Source organism: Neovison vison, chromosome 7 (assembly GCF_020171115.1).
Source record: "Neovison vison isolate M4711 chromosome 7, ASM_NN_V1, whole genome shotgun sequence".
Lineage (NCBI taxonomy): Eukaryota > Metazoa > Chordata > Mammalia > Carnivora > Mustelidae > Neogale > Neogale vison.
The window spans coordinates 115,363,304-115,382,050 of record NC_058097.1 but is presented as its reverse complement, the minus strand read 5'-3'; the positions used below and the strand labels follow the sequence as shown (position 1 = coordinate 115,382,050).

Genomic DNA, 18,747 nt, shown 5'->3' with positions numbered 1-18,747 from the left:
TAAGTCGCCCACTCTCGATTTCCACTCAGGTCCTGATGTGGGGTTTCTGAGATCGACCGTGGGTGCGGCTCCGCTCCTCGCGGAGCCTGCTCAAGATTCTCTCTTTCCCTCTCCCTCTACTCCTACCCCACGCGCGCACTCTCTCCCTCTTCAAAAAAAAAAAAAAAAAGAAAAGAAAAAGAAAAAAGAAAAAAAGAAAAGTGGAGTTGAAGGGCTTGTCCTAAGGCCACAAGGTAGATGGTAGCGAGACTCTAACCGCAGAAACGCGGGTGCGGGGGTCACACAGCTGAAGCCGACGCCGAACCCCACGAACCCCACGCTCCCAGGCTGCAAAAACGTGCTGAGCCAGCCACTGGCCAGGCGCTGGGTTCTTCACCTGCCGGCTTGAGGATGAGCTTCCTGAAGGACCAGGACGGGTGGGGGATGGAGGGAATACAACGCGTAGCCTTTCCCAAACTTGTTTCACCGTAGTAGAAATAACCAGTATCTTCCGGAGCCGTGTTCCGTGGCCTGCCAGTTTGGGAAACGTTCCTACAGCCGTGTGCCCAGAATGCTGGACGATGCGGCTGGTTTAATGGGACGGATGGAAGACCCATGGTCTCCCTTTCAATCTGATTTCCTATGTTTCTCACCAGCCAGTGGGGCAAGTTAGTGGCTAATCCTGGGAGGCAGCGTGGGCTGGGGCTGTACAGGAGGGCTCTGGAGCAGGATCGCTGGGGCTCACACACAGAGTCTTCACTTACTAGCCGTCTGACCTTGGGGACAGACATATGTGGCCTGTCTAGGTTCACTTTACTCTTCGTGAGGTTATAGTATCTGGTTCCCAGTGTTGCGGGGAGCAGTAGGTGAGATGAAGTAGGAAGAAGTACAGGAAGGGCTTCTTTCACCCCTTATCAAACACACATCTGCTTGGCGGGCTGGGTGCTGGACGTCTGCTGTTCCCTCCACCCACTGGATCCCCCCTCTCCCTGCTGTGCTCCTCAAGCGCACCCCTTCCAGAAGTCTCCTTTCTCCTGCTTTCTTAACCCAGCCCTTCCCGCCTCATTCATTACCAGCCCTGTACCACCTCATGCTGTTTGGAGTTGGGCGTCCCAGGGGTTGGCCCTCCTAGGAGACTGCCAGGTCTCCAAAGTCAGGGCTCCCCCTCCCACTCCAGCGCAGGGCACAGGCCCTCCGGTAAGCCCTGACTGAGAGCAGGTCGGGGACACCCATGGCGGACAGCTCAGTGTTGGGAAGGCGAAGGAGGCATGGACTGAGAGGGAAAACAGATGGCAGGATTAAGTGCTATCCTACAAGTTTGAAGAAAGCCCTGTGGCAGCACGGAGACCTCATGAATGCATTCTTAATTGAGTAAGTACTGCATTTGTCATCTTGAAGGCCATTTCCTCCTGACCCACAGAGGGGGTAGCTACTGAGGACAGGCTGAGTGAACGCTGGGCACCCGAGGAAGCTGGCTGATAGCCACCGTGAGAGGGGTGTTGGCCTTGGCCTAAGTTGTCCTGAGCCCATGCCCCTGGCAAGTTCCTTCCTGTCTTTCAGCATGATGGCTCTTCCGATGGCTCTTCCTCTTTTGCTCACCTCATCAGTCCTGGCTTTTCCCCACCCCCACCCCAGGGGCTTCTCCTGTTACTTCACCTGCAGACCCTCTCCCCTGCCTGCCCTCCCTCACACAGTGATCTTTAGTCAGGCCCATATTTCGTTTCCTTCTTCTCCCCAAAGGCTGCTGTTGAGGGGGAAATGAACATTTTACTAGCTGTCCTTACTCCCATTCACGTCTCCCTTCCGAACAACTGTCCCTGCAGAGCCCACTGAGGCATACTTCTTCCCAGGACCGCTCTCCCTGGGGGCCCCACTGACCTACCTGGTACCCATCCAGCCCGTGGCGTGCATGGATATCGTGGACCGCTCCCGGGTTCCTGTGACACCTCACGCTCCTGGCTCTTCTCTGTTTCTCTGGCCATCTCTTCAGCTTCCTCTCCTTTGGTTCATCTCTACAAATGACAGTGGGGTCCCCCTGCTTCTCCCCTTGGCCCCTACTCTTCTCCCCTTGTGGGGAGGGATGCCATTCTCTTCCGTGGTGTCCATCTCTCTACAGCCTAGGTCATCCTGGGTGCCCAACAGTACATTCAACTCCCAGCTGGACAGCTCTACCTGATGTCCTAGGTGTACCCTCGACTCGACATGTCCCAGACTGTACCACTCATCTTGTCCCTCACCCTGCTCCTCCTCGATATCCTCACCTCCGTGAAAGGTAAGACATACATCTAGCTGCCCGAGCTAAAAACCCAAGTCTTACTGGACCCCGTTTCCCGTGACTGCTGTCCCTTCTGGAATACACATGCTTCTTGCCAGGACAGTGCAGGTCTCGTCGTCTCTGCCCTGGGGACTGCAGCGACAGCCTCCCATGTGCCGCCTGGCTTTGACATCATAGCCTATTCTACACAAGGCAGTCCGGGTGACTTTTCTAAAAGGAACATTGGAGCACATCACTTCTCTATTGAAAGCCCACAGAATCCACCCCAAGCTCCACAGCATGGCTCTTTGGCTCTGCCCCGCTCCTTACTCTACCCACCTTCCCTCCCTCCATGATCTTGCCCGGACAAATCACTTCTTGCCCCTTGAATTTTACTAACCCTTGGTCCTGGGCATTTATCTATGGTTCTCCTGAAGCCTGGAATCAGCCCCGTCCTCGCTATCACTCCCCAGGCTTCCCCTTTGTACATTCACTTTGTTAAACTGCTTGTCTTATAGGTTCAGCTCAGAGGTCAACTTCCCTGGGAAGCTTCATGGAGAAACACCAGGTGAGATGGGGTTTTGCGACCTGGGCTTATTCCCGGCACTACGGGGACAACACTGCATCGGATATGGGCTGAGGGGCAGGGCAGAGGGAAGAACACTCCAGTGAGGACCTACAGGTATGTGCCTGCTGGCATGTCCCTAACGTGCAGCCCTGGGTCAGGCCCAGAGCTGGAGCTGAATACACAGTGAACACGCGAAGCCTTCCCTTCCCGCTACAATGGAACCCTGCAGGGACTCAGCAAGAGGATACATTCCTTAGCAAACAAGGTGCCTACACACAGGACTTAAGAATGTTCCTGGGAGAAGGTAGGGCTTCTCCCAGTCTGGTATCAAAGGCAAGCAAGTGCTGGGAGGGGAAAGAAGGGACAGAAGCCCAGGTGGAAAGAGGAATCGCATTTATTGATTGATGAATAGGGTAAACAATCACTAAGCCTGGGCCAGGCTGCCCTGCGCTGCTCCCTGCTTGGGCTTGTGCCTGCCCAGAGAGGCAGAGGCCATTTTTCCCGGTCACTGCCAGGAAGAAGCCAGTGCAGGGGCCCACGCGCAGGTGCTCTGTCCAGCTGCACTACCTCGTTGGGCAGCCTTGGCCGGGGCCAGAGATCAGTCCTGGGTCTCATCCCATCATTTTCTGTTGGCCTGGGCCTCAGGCACATGCCTCCCAGAGCCTCCAGTGTGCCTGCCTGCCCGCCCAACCCCGTAGGACAGGATGAGCAGGGTGCGGGGAGAGGAGGGTGGAGGAGAACCTGGCTTGGGGCTGGGGAGGAAGTCACAGCAAGGCGGATGTGAACATGAGCCAAGGATGATGCACGGGGCAGCTGGGTCAGCGGAGCTTATGGGCTCAGATGATGTTGTGCTCGTGGACCTTCTCTCCCAAGTGAAAGCGGTTGAAGAGGAAGGGGCTCAGGTTGATCGTCTGGAAGTTGCCGTGCAACACCATCTCTGCCACAGCTCGCCCCACAGCAGGGGCCTGTTGGAGCCCATGGCCACTGAAGCCCGTGGCAAAGTACATGTTGACGACGAGAGGGTGGGGACCCACCACGCCATTCTGGTCGAAGGTGTTGTAGTCGTAATAGCCAGCCCAGGCACTCCGAACCTGCGGGCGGACAGGACGCGGGGGTTCCCAGGAAGGTGCCAACACACACCGCCCTCACTCCTGCTCAGGGCTTGGTGGGGTGGGTCCCCAGACCACCAGTCCTTAGCAGTTGTGAGGGGGAGGGCGTGTGGCAGTGGACAGGCTTTCTACAGGGACTGTGGTGCTCCAGGCTCATCTGCCTCCTAGTTACCTTCAGAGACTCAAAGGCCGGGACCCTCTGGGCCAAAGGGGGCCACACCTTGTCCTGGAAGAACTCGTGGTCCACTTCCAGGTTCTCTGGGTCCGGTTCCTCCTCCTGCGGCGAGAGGTGGGGACATGGCTTATACAGCCTGGGACACAAGGGCGGACCCAGACCTCACCGACCTCCCTTTACTCAATCCCCTCAGTAGGTAGGGAACAGGGAGGAAAGATCCCAGTTCAAATCCAGAGGGGCTGGAGCAATAGTAACACTGTTGGGCCCTCCAAAGAGCCTGACTCACTCACTCACACTCTCTTTTCTTTTCTCTCTCTCTTTTTAAAAGATTTTATTTATTCATCTGACAGAGAGACAGCGAGAGAGGGAATACAAGCAGGGGGAGTGGGAGAGGGAGAAGCAGGCTTCCCACTGAGCAGGGAGCCTGATGTGGGGCTCGGCTCGATCCCAGAACCCTGGGATCATGACCTGAGCCAAAGGCAGACACTCAATGATGGAGCCACCCAGGCGTCCCTTCTTTTTTTAAAAAAGATTTTATTTATTATTTATTTGAGAGACGGAAAGAACAAGCATGGGGAGAGGGAGAAGCAGGCTCCCTAGCCCAGTGTGGGGCTCGACCTCACGACCCTGGGATCATGACGGGAGCTGAAGGCAGAGGCTTAACTGACTGAGCCACCCAGGTGCCCCAAAGCCTGACTCTTTAACGGCACTCGGCCTTCATCTCCCATCCAGCACCCCAACCCTGCTTAGCTTACCTCAGTGGGGCTACAGCCGCCCAGATAGTTGTTGCCTAATCCTTCCCGGCGGAAATAGGCTCCGCTGGCATCTATGACGAACGGAGTCTCCAGGCCCGGCCCCTGGGGACAGTTCCACAAGTACACATACCTGCCATGACCACTGGGTTAGGAGACGGTGGGAAGAGCAGCCCCCTCCTTCCTATTGCATTAAACAAACTCTTAAACACTGATTCTGTCCCTCTCTCACCAACTTCCTCAGCTGCCCCAAGGGGCGTCACCTTTTCCGCGGCTCCACAGGTAGCTTGGTGCCCTGCAGGGTGCCAGGTGGCCCCTTCCCGACACCAGCCAGCTCTGCGATCTGGCCGGACCAAGCGCCTGCCGCGTTGATCACGATGGCACACTCCACGGGCTGGTACTCCAGGCTGTGGTCTATCTTCACCTGCAGGCGACAGAGTGGGAGGGGAGGGAGGGCCTGGCCCACACACTGGGCACCATGGGCCTTAGTTTATCCAGACCAGAAGTGGGCAGAAGATGATCCAGACCACAGTTGTTACCTTTCTCATCCCCCCACTTTGGTAAGGGAGATGCACAGGCTGGGAACTTACGTGAACTTCATGGACCCTTTTCAAAGTCACCTCTTCCCCACTCGGGGTCTCTGCGTGGCTAGATGAAGAGACAAAACCTGCAGGAAAAAAAAAAAAAGAACTCCTGAAGCCTGAAGAAGACGAGATTGGGATTCCCCGGGCTTCAGGAGGAAAGCAAGCTGGAAGGCTGGGGCTTTTTCCCACAGAGATGGGATAACTAGGATGAACTTGGCCGCACACAGGACAGGAGTGTGCTGAGACCTTCAAGCACATCGTAAGTCAAGCAGAGAAACCGAGTTAGGACCTGGAGTCAGGATAGCCAGGACCAGCCCTCAGGAAGAACCCCTCCCTTTCCCCCCAACTCTTCTTTAGCCTGTGAGTGAAGGTAAGTCCCTGTCCACGCCTGCGCCCTGGCTGACTGAGGTAAGATGCATGGGATCTCAGACTCACGTGTCACCTCTCCCTGGCAGAAGAGGACCCCCATGGACTGGACCTTTCGCCGAAGCCCCTGGAGCAGAGACCAGGGGTCAAACCAACCTTCATGCTCCATCCCTGTGATGAGCAAGAGGACTCAGGAGACAGGATTCGGACCCTTCTCTCCTACTGGATTGCCCACGCCCCTGACTCCTCTTTAGGGCTAAGCCAGGGAAAGGCATGTTGCCCAAGGGCACCAGAGGCAAATCCTGTGGAAGGACAGAGAGCTAGCATGGCCTGGCAGGGAGACTGCTGGCCAGGGGGAAGCACTGCTTTTCGATGTAGCTGAGACTCCCGACCTGAGGCTCCCCTGATCCGAGCCCCTCTGCACTGCAAGCAGGCCTTACCATAGGACGCCAACGCCACGCCCTCTGGGTTTATCCAGGGAAATTTGTTCCGCAGCTGCTCAGGAGACATCAGGCAGACCTTGGCTCCTTCCTGCCTGAGAGAAATGCGCGGCTGTGTGCACGTGTGTGAGAGGGGCAGTGTGCAGAGCAGGAGAAGCAGGGACCCCAACTCCACAAGTAGGGATCCTGCCTCATTTGGGTCACTTCTTTGCCCCAAACCACCCAAGTTTTCCTCCTTGCTGAGTGTGTCAAGACCAAGCCTCCCAGCCATGGCTCTTCGGCACCTGACCCTGCTTTCCCTTCCTACACCCTGCTATCTCTTGGCCACACTAACCCCCCTGCCATCCCCTAACTATTCCGTGGCCTTTCACAACAGAGCAGGTCCCTTGGCTCCCTCCCCTTCTGCCCAGAATGGCCTTCCTGTCCACTTTCCAGTACAGTCCGGTCCACCTGCACAACGATCTCCTATGGGACAATGTCCCCCAGAGAGCAACAAAGATCCTAAAAGAACACACTCACAAGCCAGGCTGCCTAGTTCGAATCCCAGTGCCATCACCGACTGGCACTGTTTGCCTCAGTTTACCCACATGTAAAATGGGCATTTTGGGGTGGCTACATGAGTAAATGCTGTATCTGGGACATTACCTCCTGTCCCTAGGGAGACCTGTAAGTCTACTTGTTAAACATACGCATTCTTGACCGACCAGGAGACTCACTCAGGCGAGGGGCCGCCCAAACCCCTCGCAGGCCACCTGCATTTTTGTATGTGAGCCACACTTGTTTGTTCCAATTTTTGTCCATGTTTTGCCTACGGCTGCTTTCGTTTCAACTGCAGAGTTGAGTGACAGCCACAGAGACCATAGGACCCCAAAAGCCCAACACATTGATGGTCTGGCCCTTCTGGGAAAAGTATGCAGGTTCCTGGCCCCTTTCCTAGAGGTTCTGGCTTATCAGATGTGGGATGTTCCAGGTGGTTCTTAGGATGTGGCAAATTTAGGAACCACCACAGCAGCGGGCCACATCTGTGTGACAGCCCAGGGTACAAGAGGTGTCGTGTGTGTTACCCGACAGCCTGAGCTTCCATAAGGTCGGGACCTGTCTTGACAACTCGCCTGCCCGGTATCCTGACTCGATGTCAGAGCTGTGCTGGGTTCGCAGCTGAGGAGCAGCCAGTGGTCGGGCCAGGCACCCACCTCTGCACCCGCACGTTGCTCTCCAGGACTGCCGCCCCCTTTTCCGAAGCCAGCAAGAGATAACCCAAGGGGTTGAACTGGATGTCCAGGGGAGGGTCGTCAACCACAGCTAGGTACTCCTATATGCAAAGAAGAAAAAAACTCTTTAGGAGGAGCTGATTTAAAGATAGGAGGGAGGACTCTCCTGGCTTCCTCACCAACAGCTCCTGAGACTTAGAGAAGCCCTTCTCTCTCCTCTGGGTACCGCCACTGGGGACAGAACTAGAGATTCCAACTCCTACTTGCCCGAACTGCTTCTGCTCCCTGATTCCCCTGGCCAGCTGGGCGGCTCCTCTCTCTGGGCTAAAGGACTGGTCACCACCCCAACCTCCAGACGTCTTTGCACGTACATTGATGTTCCGCAGAAAATCAATTGAAAAGAGGGAGAGCTGGATGTTCTCAGGCACCGAGAACTGCTGCCGAATCCCGCCCACAGACAGCACAGTGGAGGCCTGGGAATACTGTGGAAAGAGCAAAGTCGCTGAGGGAGGCCAGTATCCTGTCACATGTGGGCAGAATCCTGCAACAGAAGCACCTACAAGCTGAGGGGAGTCTTACTGGCAAGTTTATAATGTTTTTTTTAAAAAATGATTTTATTTATTTATTGGAGAGAGGAGAGCAAGAGGGAGCAGCAGACTCCCTGCTGAGCAGGGAGCCCGACTTGAGGCTTGATCCCAGGACCCCAAGATCATGACCTGAGCCAAAGGCAGATGCTTATCCGACTGAGCCCCCCAGGTGCCCAATAAAGATTCTATTGTAAGCTTATAATCTAAGAGAAGCTGAGGTAGATACACCCGTATGCAAGGCAACCAGCACCCAAAGAGGACAATAGTTATTAAAGTCCGTCTTAGCAGGAAAAAATGAAACAAGATGGGATCAGGAGGGGGACAAATCATAAGAGAATCTTAATCTAACAAAACAAACTGAGGCTTGCCTGGGGGAGGGGGGTAGGGAGCGGGTGGCCGGATTATGGACCTTGGGGAGGGTATGTGCTATGGTGAGTGCTGCGAAGTGTATAAACCTGGTGATTCACAGACCTGTACCCCTGGGACTAATAATACATCATATGTTAATAAAAAATTAAAAGTAAAAATAAATAAATAAACAAATATAGTCCTTCTTAGCAGATGTGCAAAGCAGATAGAGTTGGTCACGTAAAAGGGCTAGGCACTGTGGCACAAAATGGGAATGGCCTGGAAGTCCAAGGGCAGGAGATCAGCATTTCATCTGCCTACTGGAAAATAGAAGGATATGACTGAACTAGCAAGATTTGTGGTTAACTAGCTGTGGCTAAAATAGGAACAACAAGGGGCGCCTGGGTGGCTCAGTTGGTTAGGCAACTGCCTTCAGCTCAGGTCATGACCCAGGGTCTTGGGATCAACCCCACATTGGTCTCCCTGCTCTGTGGGGAGTCTGTTTCTCTCTTCTCCCTCTCCTATTGCCCTCCCCCCGTGCTGTCTCTAATAAATGAATAAAATCTTAGAAAATAAAATAGAACAACTGTGCAAAGCCTCAGAAGTAATAGAACCTTGGGGTGTCTGGATGGTTCAGTGGGTTAAGCCTCTGCCTTCGGCTCAGGTTACAATCTCAGGGTCCTGGGAATGAGCCCCGCATCAGGCTCTCTGCTCAGCAGGGAGCCTGCTTCCCCCTCCTTCTGCCTGCCTCTCTGCCTACTTGTGAGCTCTCTCTCCATCAAATAAATAAATAAATAAATAAAACCTTGGGAAAAAAAAAAAGAAAACAAGTAATAGAACCTAGAAGGGGGGGATAAGATGGCTGTTTGTATTCGTTACAGCTGGAATACAGTCTACCTTAGTCAGACCTGTGGGCACCCAGAAGATCCCCCGTTGTAAAATTTGCTTTTTCTTTTTTTTAAAAAATGAATTGAAACCTGAATTTTATTTTTATTTTTATAATTTTTATTAACATATAATGTATTATTTGCCCTAGGGTTACAGGTCTGTGAATAATCAGGCTTACATAATTCACAGCACTCACCATAGCACATACCTCCCCAATGTCCATAACCCAACCTCCCCCCAGGAAACCTTCAGTTTGTTTTGTGAGATTAAGATTCTCTTACGGTGTGTCTCCCTCTTGATTCCAACTTGTTCCATTTTTTCCTTCTCTACTCCCCAACAACCCTCCACACTGCCTCTCAAATTCCTCCTATCAGAGAGATCATATAATTGTCTTTCTCTGATTATTTCACTCAGCATAATACCCTCTAGTTCCATCCCCATAAAATTTGCTTTTAAAAGCAAAAACCTTACTGCCAAAGTCTCTAAATTGAGGGAGGAATCACTGGGACGATTTCTCAACAAGAACCAAAGTACAGTCACTTGGGACTTTGGACCTCCGAAGACTAAAGTCGTTCCTCCCCTCAGCCCCCCTGGCCCCTTAATAAAACATGAGTCCATGCCCCACTCATGCTGCCGCCCTCCCCCAGACCTCACCGTGTGGTCCCGTTCCACCACCAGCACCCGAATGGCACCTCGTGGCCTCTCCAACCTCTTCAGCCAGTAGGCCACAGACAGGCCCATCACCCCACCCCCCACAATCACCACATCTGAGTGTTCGGGGGGCAGGTAGCTGGTGTCGTGAAGTTGAGTCCAGGCTCCTCCAGGAAGGACTGACTGGATCTTCTTCTTAATCTCGGACATCTTTCCATTCCAATCTGTGGGACGCAGTTATGGTGAGAAGGCCATTCATTCTCTTTCCTGGTGGTAAGGGGCTGAAGGCTCGGCACAGAAAAAGGTGGCTAAGAGGTCTCTGAGCTGGCTGTCCCCATGGCCATGCCTTCTCATAAGGTCAACTCACACCCAGCAGTATCTGTAGGTTAACTATATGGTCTGTATGCATTCGGCTCTCTGCCTTCTCATGCATCATGTCCAGCAATGTGAGATTCAACCTCTTTTTTTTTTTTTCCAGGATTTTGTTTATTCATTTGACAGAGAGGCAGGCAGAGAGAGAAGGGGAAGCAGGCTCGTTGCTGAGCAGAGAGCCCGATGTGGGGCTCAATCCCAGGACCCTGGGATCATGACCTGAGCCCAAGGCAGAGGCTTTAACCCATTGAGCCACCCAAGTGCCCTGAGATTCATCTTCTTAAAATGCATACTCTGTCCTCTCCCCCTAGGCCAGGGGACTTACGCATGTCCAGCGCCTGTGCACACTGCTCTTTCCTCTGAGCCCCAGGCTCCTGTGTTCAACTGCACTGTCCTCTCCTCTTGGATGTTCCAGGCTCCTGGACCCATAGATCCTGACACACCCCAAGCTGCAGTGCCTTCTGAAGCATGATACTCTGAGTGGCATCTTATCCTGGACATCATCACCACTAGCAAAGTTACATTCATGTCCTATCTATTGTCAAGTCCTGATGGCTTTGCCTCCTAAATTTCTCCCCAATCTGTCCCCTCTCTTTTCCCATCTCTGCTACCCCACCCTAGACCAAACCACCATAAGCTCTCGCCTAGATTAATAAAAAGCCTCCTAATTGTTTCCACTAATTCCCCTCTTGCCGACTCAATTCTTCTGCATCATAGCTAGAATATTTCCCAAGCACTAATTTAATCACATACTGTCTTGCTTAAAACCTTCCAGTGGCTTTTCATTACTCCAAGAATAGAAGTCCAAAATCTTTAACACGGCCTATGAGACACTGAACAGTCTGACTCCTGTTTTCCTTGTTCTCTCCCTACTCTCCCACTCCAGCCCCTTCCACACCTTGGTGGTGCTTTATTTCTTCCCATCACAGGGAACCTACACAGGGGTTCTTCTGTTTTGAAACTCTGTCCACTTCTTTGCCGTTAACACCTTGCTTCCTTTCCTTTTCAGTTTAGTTATCTTCTCAGGAAAGGCCTTCCTGACCCCATACACTATCAAAATCTCCTGTCACGCTGTCCCATTACCTCATGCAAGGTAATTTTGAGTTTGTGATTGCTTCATACTGTACCATGCCTGCCTTCTTCAGCAATGAATCTCCAGCCTAGCACTGAACCTGGCACATCGTGTAAGTGCCTTGAATAAATGAATCCTTTTGTCCTTCAAAAGATTTGTAACTCACAAATATCCACGTCTTTTCACAGACTCCAATACAAAGTCTGAACTCTGCTCAGCAATGTTCAAGTATCTCCTTGATTTGGGCTTACCTTCCTTGTCCACACTACATTTCCTATTGCTACACAAACGCTCCATCTACATGGCTTTTGCTAGTTCCTTGCACCAAACCAACACTTCTCTTCTCCTAACTTCTGCTCAGTTCTCCAGAACTTGGAACACACACCGTCCTTGAATCAGTAAACAGTATCCTTCAAGGCTGATCTCTGTTCCCACCACCAGGGCAGAGCATTTGTCCGGGTTGGGTTCTATCCAGTCTCGAACCTTTCCAGCTACACTCCAGCCACCTCCACAGGACATATGCTCTGTCCTCTTTCCTTTCTTTCTTCCTTAACAGCCACATACTAAGCACAGCATCTGCAGGCTAGCTGCACATCTATCTGTGCAACCAGTCAGTCAGCCTGGCTCTCTGCTATTCTGGTGGTAATTTGAGGCTTAGAACGATCAGACATTCGTCACCTGAGAAGGGAATCCTTGGGATCCATATATCTGCTCAGGCTTTAAAAGATCCGGCTAGCAAGCTTACCCCCTCTCCCAGCCGACCAACTGTCTTTACATCGTGGCCCGCGTCCCGAGTTTTGAAGGTCACAAAGCTGGAGACTGGGGCTACCCAAGAACCACGATACCCTCCGCTGCCCTCAACTTTACCCAGAGTGGAGCCTCCTCTGTGTGTGCCTAGACCCCGGCCCAAGACGTCTCGGCCCAAGGCTAACTGCAACGACCTACGCAGCATGGCCACTCTACGCGCGGCACCTTTGAGACTCGGACCGCACCTCCTCCCTACGCCGTGCCTACCCCGCGGTCACCGCCCCACGCCGAAGGCCGTTCAGACGAGCGCGCCCATTGGCCAGCGGCCCTTTCGGGCCCCGCCCCTAAGCACTATAGGCTGCCGACTCCGATAACCCCGCCCAGGCCCGCCCCCACCCACCATTGGCGAGTACTGTGTCTACGACAGTGCTGCGCGCCCTCAGGCGGAGGCGGAGAGAGAACGCCACGCCTCTGAGCGGAAGTGCGGCTGAGCCGGTTTCCGGGGCCGCTGGTGTGACGTGTCCCGCGCTTGGCGCAGCAGGAAGCGGCGGCGATCGCGGCCTGAGTTCCCGGTGCCGGCCCCGGCTCCTCTCCCGCTGCCGCCATGCTCGACTTCTTCACCATTTTCTCCAAGGGCGGGCTTGTGCTCTGGTGCTTCCAGGGAGTGAGCGACTCATGCACCGGGCCCGTTAATGCGTTGATTCGTTCTGTGCTGCTGCAGGTATCGCTCCCCGCGGGATCAGAACTCGGCTCGGCCCACTGACCCGGTCCATAGCCCCTTCAACTGATCTCACACCTCCCTTCCACCTCTCTCCGGCTATCCCGGACTGGCCACTTACTCGTTGCCAGTACTCCGCTTCTTTCTTCCGCCCCCATCGGACCATCCCGCAACTTTGCGACGCCCCCCTCCCCTCCGTTTCTGGGACTCTAGCTGAATTCCGGCGCTTCTTGAGATTTCCCATAGTTCCCTCCTACTACACCCCCCCCCCCAGCAGCTTGATTTTCTGTTTCGAAGGCTGGGTGTGATAATGGAAAAATTAAAAACTGTAAATAGTGTACAGCTGCTAGTAAATCTGATTGTATCATTAAGTCCCTTCTTGCCTTCCCACTAACCTCTTTTCCTCTTCCCCCAAAACTTGGTACCTCCTTCTCTGCCTGATGGGATGCTAGAGAGCAAGGTCCCAAAAGCCTCTTGTCCTGGGAACAGGTCTGACTTTGGGGGGAGTATCTATTTTTTTCCCAAAGGTAATCCTTCTAGGGTCCAAGTCTGGGTTTTCTGGGTAGTCGGAACTTGAGACATACACCCTCCCCTTTGTTTCCCCAGGAAAGGGGAGGTAACAACTCCTTCACCCATGAGGCACTCACACTGAAGTATAAACTGGACAACCAGTTTGAGCTGGTGTTTGTGGTAAGTCGGGTATTTAAGAGGGACAGTATTTACACTTTCAGCATAATCCTAATTATTGAGAACCCTAATTAATTGTACCCAGCGTATATGATGAAGTAACTGAGAAGACAGAGGGCGGAGAGGGAAAGGGAAGACGTTCCTGAGCTCAGTCAGGGAGCTTGGCTGCCCCTCAGGTCAGGGAAACCTGCCAGGCCACTGAGCCAGTCTCAGGAGGCCTGCGTTGAGTTGGTTTGTAAGCAGATCTGTTGGCTCTGTTTCTCTCCCTGAACAGGTTGGTTTTCAGAAGATCCTAACACTGACGTATGTAGACAAATTGATAGATGATGTGCACCGGCTGTTTCGGGACAAATACCGTACAGAGATCCAGCAGCGAAGTGCTTTAAGTCTATTGAATGGCACTTTTGATTTCCAAAATGACTTCCTGCGTCTTCTTCGGTGAGAGGCCACCCCTCTGCAGAATTGATTTCCGTGACCTGATGAGCTTTCTTCTTTCCTGAGGGTGGTTCAAGGGTAGTAAATAGTATTGAAACACACTCTTGAATTTGCTGCCCAGTTCTAATTGACCTCTTGGTGTGAGGACTTTGATCATTCTCTTCTCTCTAGTGAAGCAGAGGAGAGCAGTAAAATCCGTGCTCCCACTACCATGAAGAAATTTGAAGATTCTGAAAAGGCCAAGAAGCCTGTGAGGTCCATGATTGAGACACGGGGTGAAAAGCCCAAGGAAAAAGCAAAGAACAGCAAAAAAAAGGGGGCCAAGAAGGAGAGTGAGTTTGAGCTCCTTGGACATACAGGGGCATGAAAAGTTAACATGGCAGTAAGGACTGAAGTTGTTCCCTGTCTTTCCCCTTGTCATTGCTTGTCTCCCTTGCTCAGTGCCCATCACACTGTCATCCCCAGTCCTTGTCATCCCCAAGATGTTTGCTCCTAGTTTACTCTTAATAATTTGGATAATAGTCATTGGGGTTTGGAAGACTATTTCCCATTGTTGGAATTTGGTCGTTTTTCTCCAGTGAGTTTTCTCCTAACAGGTTCTGATGGTCCTTTGGCTACCAGCAAAGCAGTTCCTGCCGAAAAGTCAGGTCTCGCAGTGGGGCCTGAGAATGGGGTAGAACTTTCCAAAGAGGAGCTAATACGCAGGAAGCGAGAGGAGTTCATTCAGAAGCATGGGAGAGGTCTGGAGAAGTCCAGGTCAGCATTCTAAATTTCATCATAAATACTGTTCCCTAGCTATGTTGGGGGCAAGGGAACTTGTCTCTGGCTCTTGGGTGGATGATTCCTCTCCTACTTCACCGTAACCCTTTGTGTGTAACCCTTTACAGCAAGTCCATGAAATCCGATGCTCCAAAGGAGAAGGGCAAAAAAGCACCCCGGGTGTGGGCGCTGGGTGGCTGTGCTAACAAGGAAATCCTGGATTATAGCACTCCCACCACCAACGGAGCCCCGGAGGATGCCCCACCTGAGGACATAAGCTTGGTAAGAGGCATGGGCCAGTGTGGGTTACCATTAATAAGAAGTTAGGGAGAAGGTAGAGACTGGAGGGCAGTACCTTTGGTTTTTATGAATGAAGGGATGGGTCATATCTGGAGTTTTCCAAGTCAGAGACGGAGGAATGGGGACAGGGTAAATCCCGGGCTTCTTTTCCCTCAGCCCTCAGTGTTCCTGATCCCATCTTGTTCCTTTCTCTCTACCCTCCAGATTCGAGGGACTGGGCCGGGGGGGCAGCTTCAGGATCTGGACTGCAGCAGCTCAGATGATGAAGTGGCCGCTCAGACCACCACCAAACCCAGGTAGGGGAATATCGGGGTGGGTGCTACGGGTGGCTCCAGGACGGATGAGGCTTGACTCCTGCCTGCTAGCGTCAAACGTATCTATAATCTGTGCCTACAGTGCTACCAAGGGAACTCTGGGTGGCATGTTTGGGATGCTGAAGGGCCTTGTGGGGTCCAAGAGCTTGAGTCGTGAAGACATGGAGTCCGTGCTGGATAAGATGCGTGATCATCTCATTGGTAAGTTTTGAGAACAGGGGGACTCACGGTTATGGGATAGGTGGTGGAGAGGGGAACCACCCCGAGTGCTCTTCCGTACCCTAGGGTTGGTTACTGTTGACTTGGTGCTCATACATCTGTCCCTGTCTCTCTAGCTAAGAATGTGGCAGCAGACATTGCAGTCCAGCTCTGTGAATCTGTGGCCAACAAGCTGGAAGGGAAGGTGATGGGGACATTCAGCAGTAAGTATCTCTCTAAACCAGGAAGCACTCAAGACACTGTGTGCATCAGCCAGTTCAGCGCGTTGATCTCCATTCATACTAGGTGTGTGGCTTGGGGCAAACTCCTTTCCCGCTAAATGTCTGTTGCATAACTTAGACCTGAAGAGTTCTGAGAACTAAAGGAGTTAACACTCGTACAGTGCTTGGAACGCTGTCACATGTGGTACGGATTCCTGGGACAAGAGCCTTTGGGTTCTCCCGATCTCAGCTTCCTGGGGTGCAGGGGGTTCCTGCTAGTGCATTCCTTGGGTTTCAAAGACCCACCACCCCCTTCTAGCGGTGACATCCACGGTAAAGCAAGCCCTCCAAGAGTCCCTGGTGCAGATTCTGCAGCCACAGCGTCGCGTAGACATGCTCCGGGATATTATGGATGCCCAGCGTCATCAGCGCCCTTACGTTGTTACCTTCTGTGGTGTTAATGGAGTAGGGAAGTCTACTAATCTTGCCAAGGTTAGTCCAGCTCCCCACCCGTCTCAGACATCCTTTCTTCACACTCCAGGTCTTAGTGACTCTGGTTCTAGGGCATTGATTTCTTTGCTGCTTTTGCCCAGATTTCCTTCTGGCTGCTAGAGAATGGCTTCAGTGTCCTCATTGCTGCCTGTGACACATTTCGTGCTGGGGCTGTGGAGCAGCTACGCACACACACCCGGCGCTTGAGTGCCCTGCATCCCCCGGAGAAGCACGGTGGCCGCACTATGGTGCAATTGTTTGAAAAGGGCTACGGCAAGGACGCTGCGGGCATTGCCATGGAAGCGATTGCCTTTGGTATGGTACACAGGAGGGTGGGGGGCTGCTGTGGGCCCCTTTCCCTGGGCTTCCCTTGTGATCCGCAGAGGGTCTGGGATCCCCTCCTACCGACTTACTGCTCAGCAGCAAGTCAGGGCGGTGAACTTGCCATATGGAGTAGCTAACTGTGGGCAAAACGAATCTCTTCCACCCAAGGAAGCCTCTATTTGCTTTCCTTTATCCTGTTGCCATATATTTCCTTGAATGTCTCTGATGGCCAAGCTCAGAACAGGTTTTTGCTCCCACTACCTTATGACCAGATCTGGAGCCCAAGAAAGCAAACACCTAGGCTTTTAATATAGCCAGGTTACTACTTCTTGAGAGAAAGGTAGGATGAACAGGACAGCCTAGAAATTTTGAGTTGACCACTTTTTTTCTCTCTAGCACGTAACCAAGGCTTTGATGTGGTGCTGGTGGACACAGCTGGCCGCATGCAGGACAACGCCCCTCTGATGACTGCCCTGGCTAAGCTCATTACTGTCAACACGCCTGACTTGGTGCTGTTTGTTGGGGAGGCCTTAGTAGGCAATGAGGCTGTGGACCAGCTGGTGAGGACTAGGGCCTTGTCCTTCTCCCAGCCTCAGCTTTGGCCTGCTGGGTGCTTCTTGTACTTACACCTTGTTTCTCCCTTACAAGGTCAAGTTCAACAGAGCCTTGGCTGACCATTCTATGGCTCAAACACCTCGGCTCATTGATGGCATTGTCCTTACCAAATTTGATACCATTGATGACAAGGTAAATATGGATGGTGCGGGACAGTGAGATGGGGAGGGGTGTCCTTCACCGGGAGCTGATGCTCTAAGGATATGTTGTTGCCTCCAAAGCTTCCTGTTACAGAAGGGATAGGAAGAAGTGGCCTTGAGGTGATTGTTTGTCCCCTTTCTCCACTTCAGGTGGGAGCTGCTATTTCTATGACCTACATCACAAGCAAACCCATCGTCTTTGTGGGCACTGGCCAGACCTACTGTGACCTACGCAGTCTCAACGCCAAGGCTGTGGTGGCTGCCCTCATGAAGGCTTAATATGTCTCTTGCCCAAAACCAAATCACTGCTTCCCCCCAAAGCCCCTCTTCCTATAACAAGAATGTGCTTTAGAGTCTGTGAGCGACTTCTCTTCAGTGTAGTACAGAGGCAGAGTGATGGGAGCCCTAGGGGCTGGCAGCTCCTCTGCCCCACTCCCTGGCAGCCCAGCCTCCACCTGCAGGGAGGGCCTAATCATGTTATAGTCCACTGCCCATCGCTCCCTTCCCTGATGGCCCTCCCCACCTACTCAGGCATTTCCTTCACTCTGCCTACACACTCAGTCTCATTACAGCTTTGAGCAACGGTTGGAAGACCCAACACCAGAGCTTTGCTAATTGACACAGTCACAGGGATGTCCGAGCACAAGGAGCAGTCGAGAGACTTCTGGGGCCAGCTCTGGGTTCTCCCTTGGACACACAGCTTTCGGGTCCCTGGGGCCAGGATGGTACCCATCACACTGTGGCAGTGTATGGCCTGTTCTTAATTGCTGCTAATTCTGATGATGACCCCTTCCCCACTCTTTCCTCAAGGCATCAACTAGGCCAGAGTGATTTGTTACAAAATGAACGAAAGGAGATCCTGCTTCCCTCAAAAATAAAGGGAGCTGAGCTGCAGTGTTGCATTGGGCTTCTCAGCCTTCCAACTCTTCCCTGCTCCCGGAATCCAGATGTAAGCTTTGCATGTTCCCCTTCCTGGGAGAGAACCAACTGTCAGAAGGGTATACAAGTTGCCCCTCTCCCCCACCCCATTCTTCACCTGAGCGGATCCTGGCTTTTCCTCCTCATCCTCTCTACAGTGCCTGGTAGACAAGTGCTACGTTGAAGAATACAAACCTCTTGTTAAGACTTGTCCTGTAGCTTGGTATTACAGATGTGCTATTAGTGCAATAAGGTGAAGGCTGTCTGCCCAGAGAAATACATAATTTATATAAGAAAATAAATTTCATAAGTAAATTGCCTTTTATGTCTCGGAGTTATTTTACACAGGATTCAAAACTAAGATCCCACATCACACTGTGCTTCTAGGCCTGAAGGTAAGAAAGGAAACAGCGGGAATTGATAATGAATGGTTGTCCAGAGAATGAGATCACCCACTTCAATGTGAAAGAACACAACCCTTAAATTAAGTTACAAAAAGTAGGCTCATTTAGTGCCTTTGCAG

General features: G+C 52.4%; 2 protein-coding genes across 5 annotated transcripts; one reads left to right on the top strand and one right to left on the bottom strand.

Annotated features, from left to right (window-relative positions):
* Positions 1 to 3,177: 3,177 nt before the first annotated feature.
* Positions 3,178 to 12,964, bottom strand: FOXRED1 (FAD dependent oxidoreductase domain containing 1). 4 transcript variants are annotated; one of them, XM_044258168.1, is made up of 11 exons: positions 12,943 to 12,964; positions 9,916 to 10,136; positions 7,810 to 7,920; positions 7,421 to 7,539; positions 6,228 to 6,322; positions 5,857 to 5,958; positions 5,428 to 5,504; positions 5,101 to 5,261; positions 4,841 to 4,970; positions 4,083 to 4,187; positions 3,178 to 3,892 (listed from the first exon to the last, which is right to left on the bottom strand). In XM_044258168.1, the coding sequence occupies exons 2-11, from the start codon at positions 10,120 to 10,122 to the stop codon at positions 3,638 to 3,640; spliced, it is 1,362 nt and encodes a 453-aa protein (XP_044114103.1). In that variant the 5' UTR covers positions 10,123 to 10,136; positions 12,943 to 12,964; the 3' UTR covers positions 3,178 to 3,637. The 4 variants fall into 4 exon arrangements, with proteins under 4 accessions (XP_044114103.1, XP_044114101.1, XP_044114102.1 ...); XM_044258166.1 differs by lacking the exon at positions 12,943 to 12,964 and adding an exon at positions 12,224 to 12,370; XM_044258167.1 differs by lacking the exon at positions 12,943 to 12,964 and adding an exon at positions 10,610 to 12,186.
* Positions 12,613 to 18,544, top strand: SRPRA (SRP receptor subunit alpha). The gene is made up of 14 exons (XM_044258165.1): positions 12,613 to 12,824; positions 13,428 to 13,511; positions 13,783 to 13,946; positions 14,115 to 14,275; positions 14,540 to 14,699; positions 14,831 to 14,984; positions 15,207 to 15,298; positions 15,399 to 15,517; positions 15,652 to 15,738; positions 16,055 to 16,227; positions 16,329 to 16,542; positions 16,948 to 17,111; positions 17,200 to 17,298; positions 17,457 to 18,544. Exons 1-14 carry the CDS (start codon positions 12,708 to 12,710, stop codon positions 17,583 to 17,585), a joined length of 1,917 nt encoding a protein of 638 aa, XP_044114100.1. The 5' UTR covers positions 12,613 to 12,707; the 3' UTR covers positions 17,586 to 18,544.
* The last annotated feature ends 203 nt before the right edge of the window (positions 18,545 to 18,747 follow it).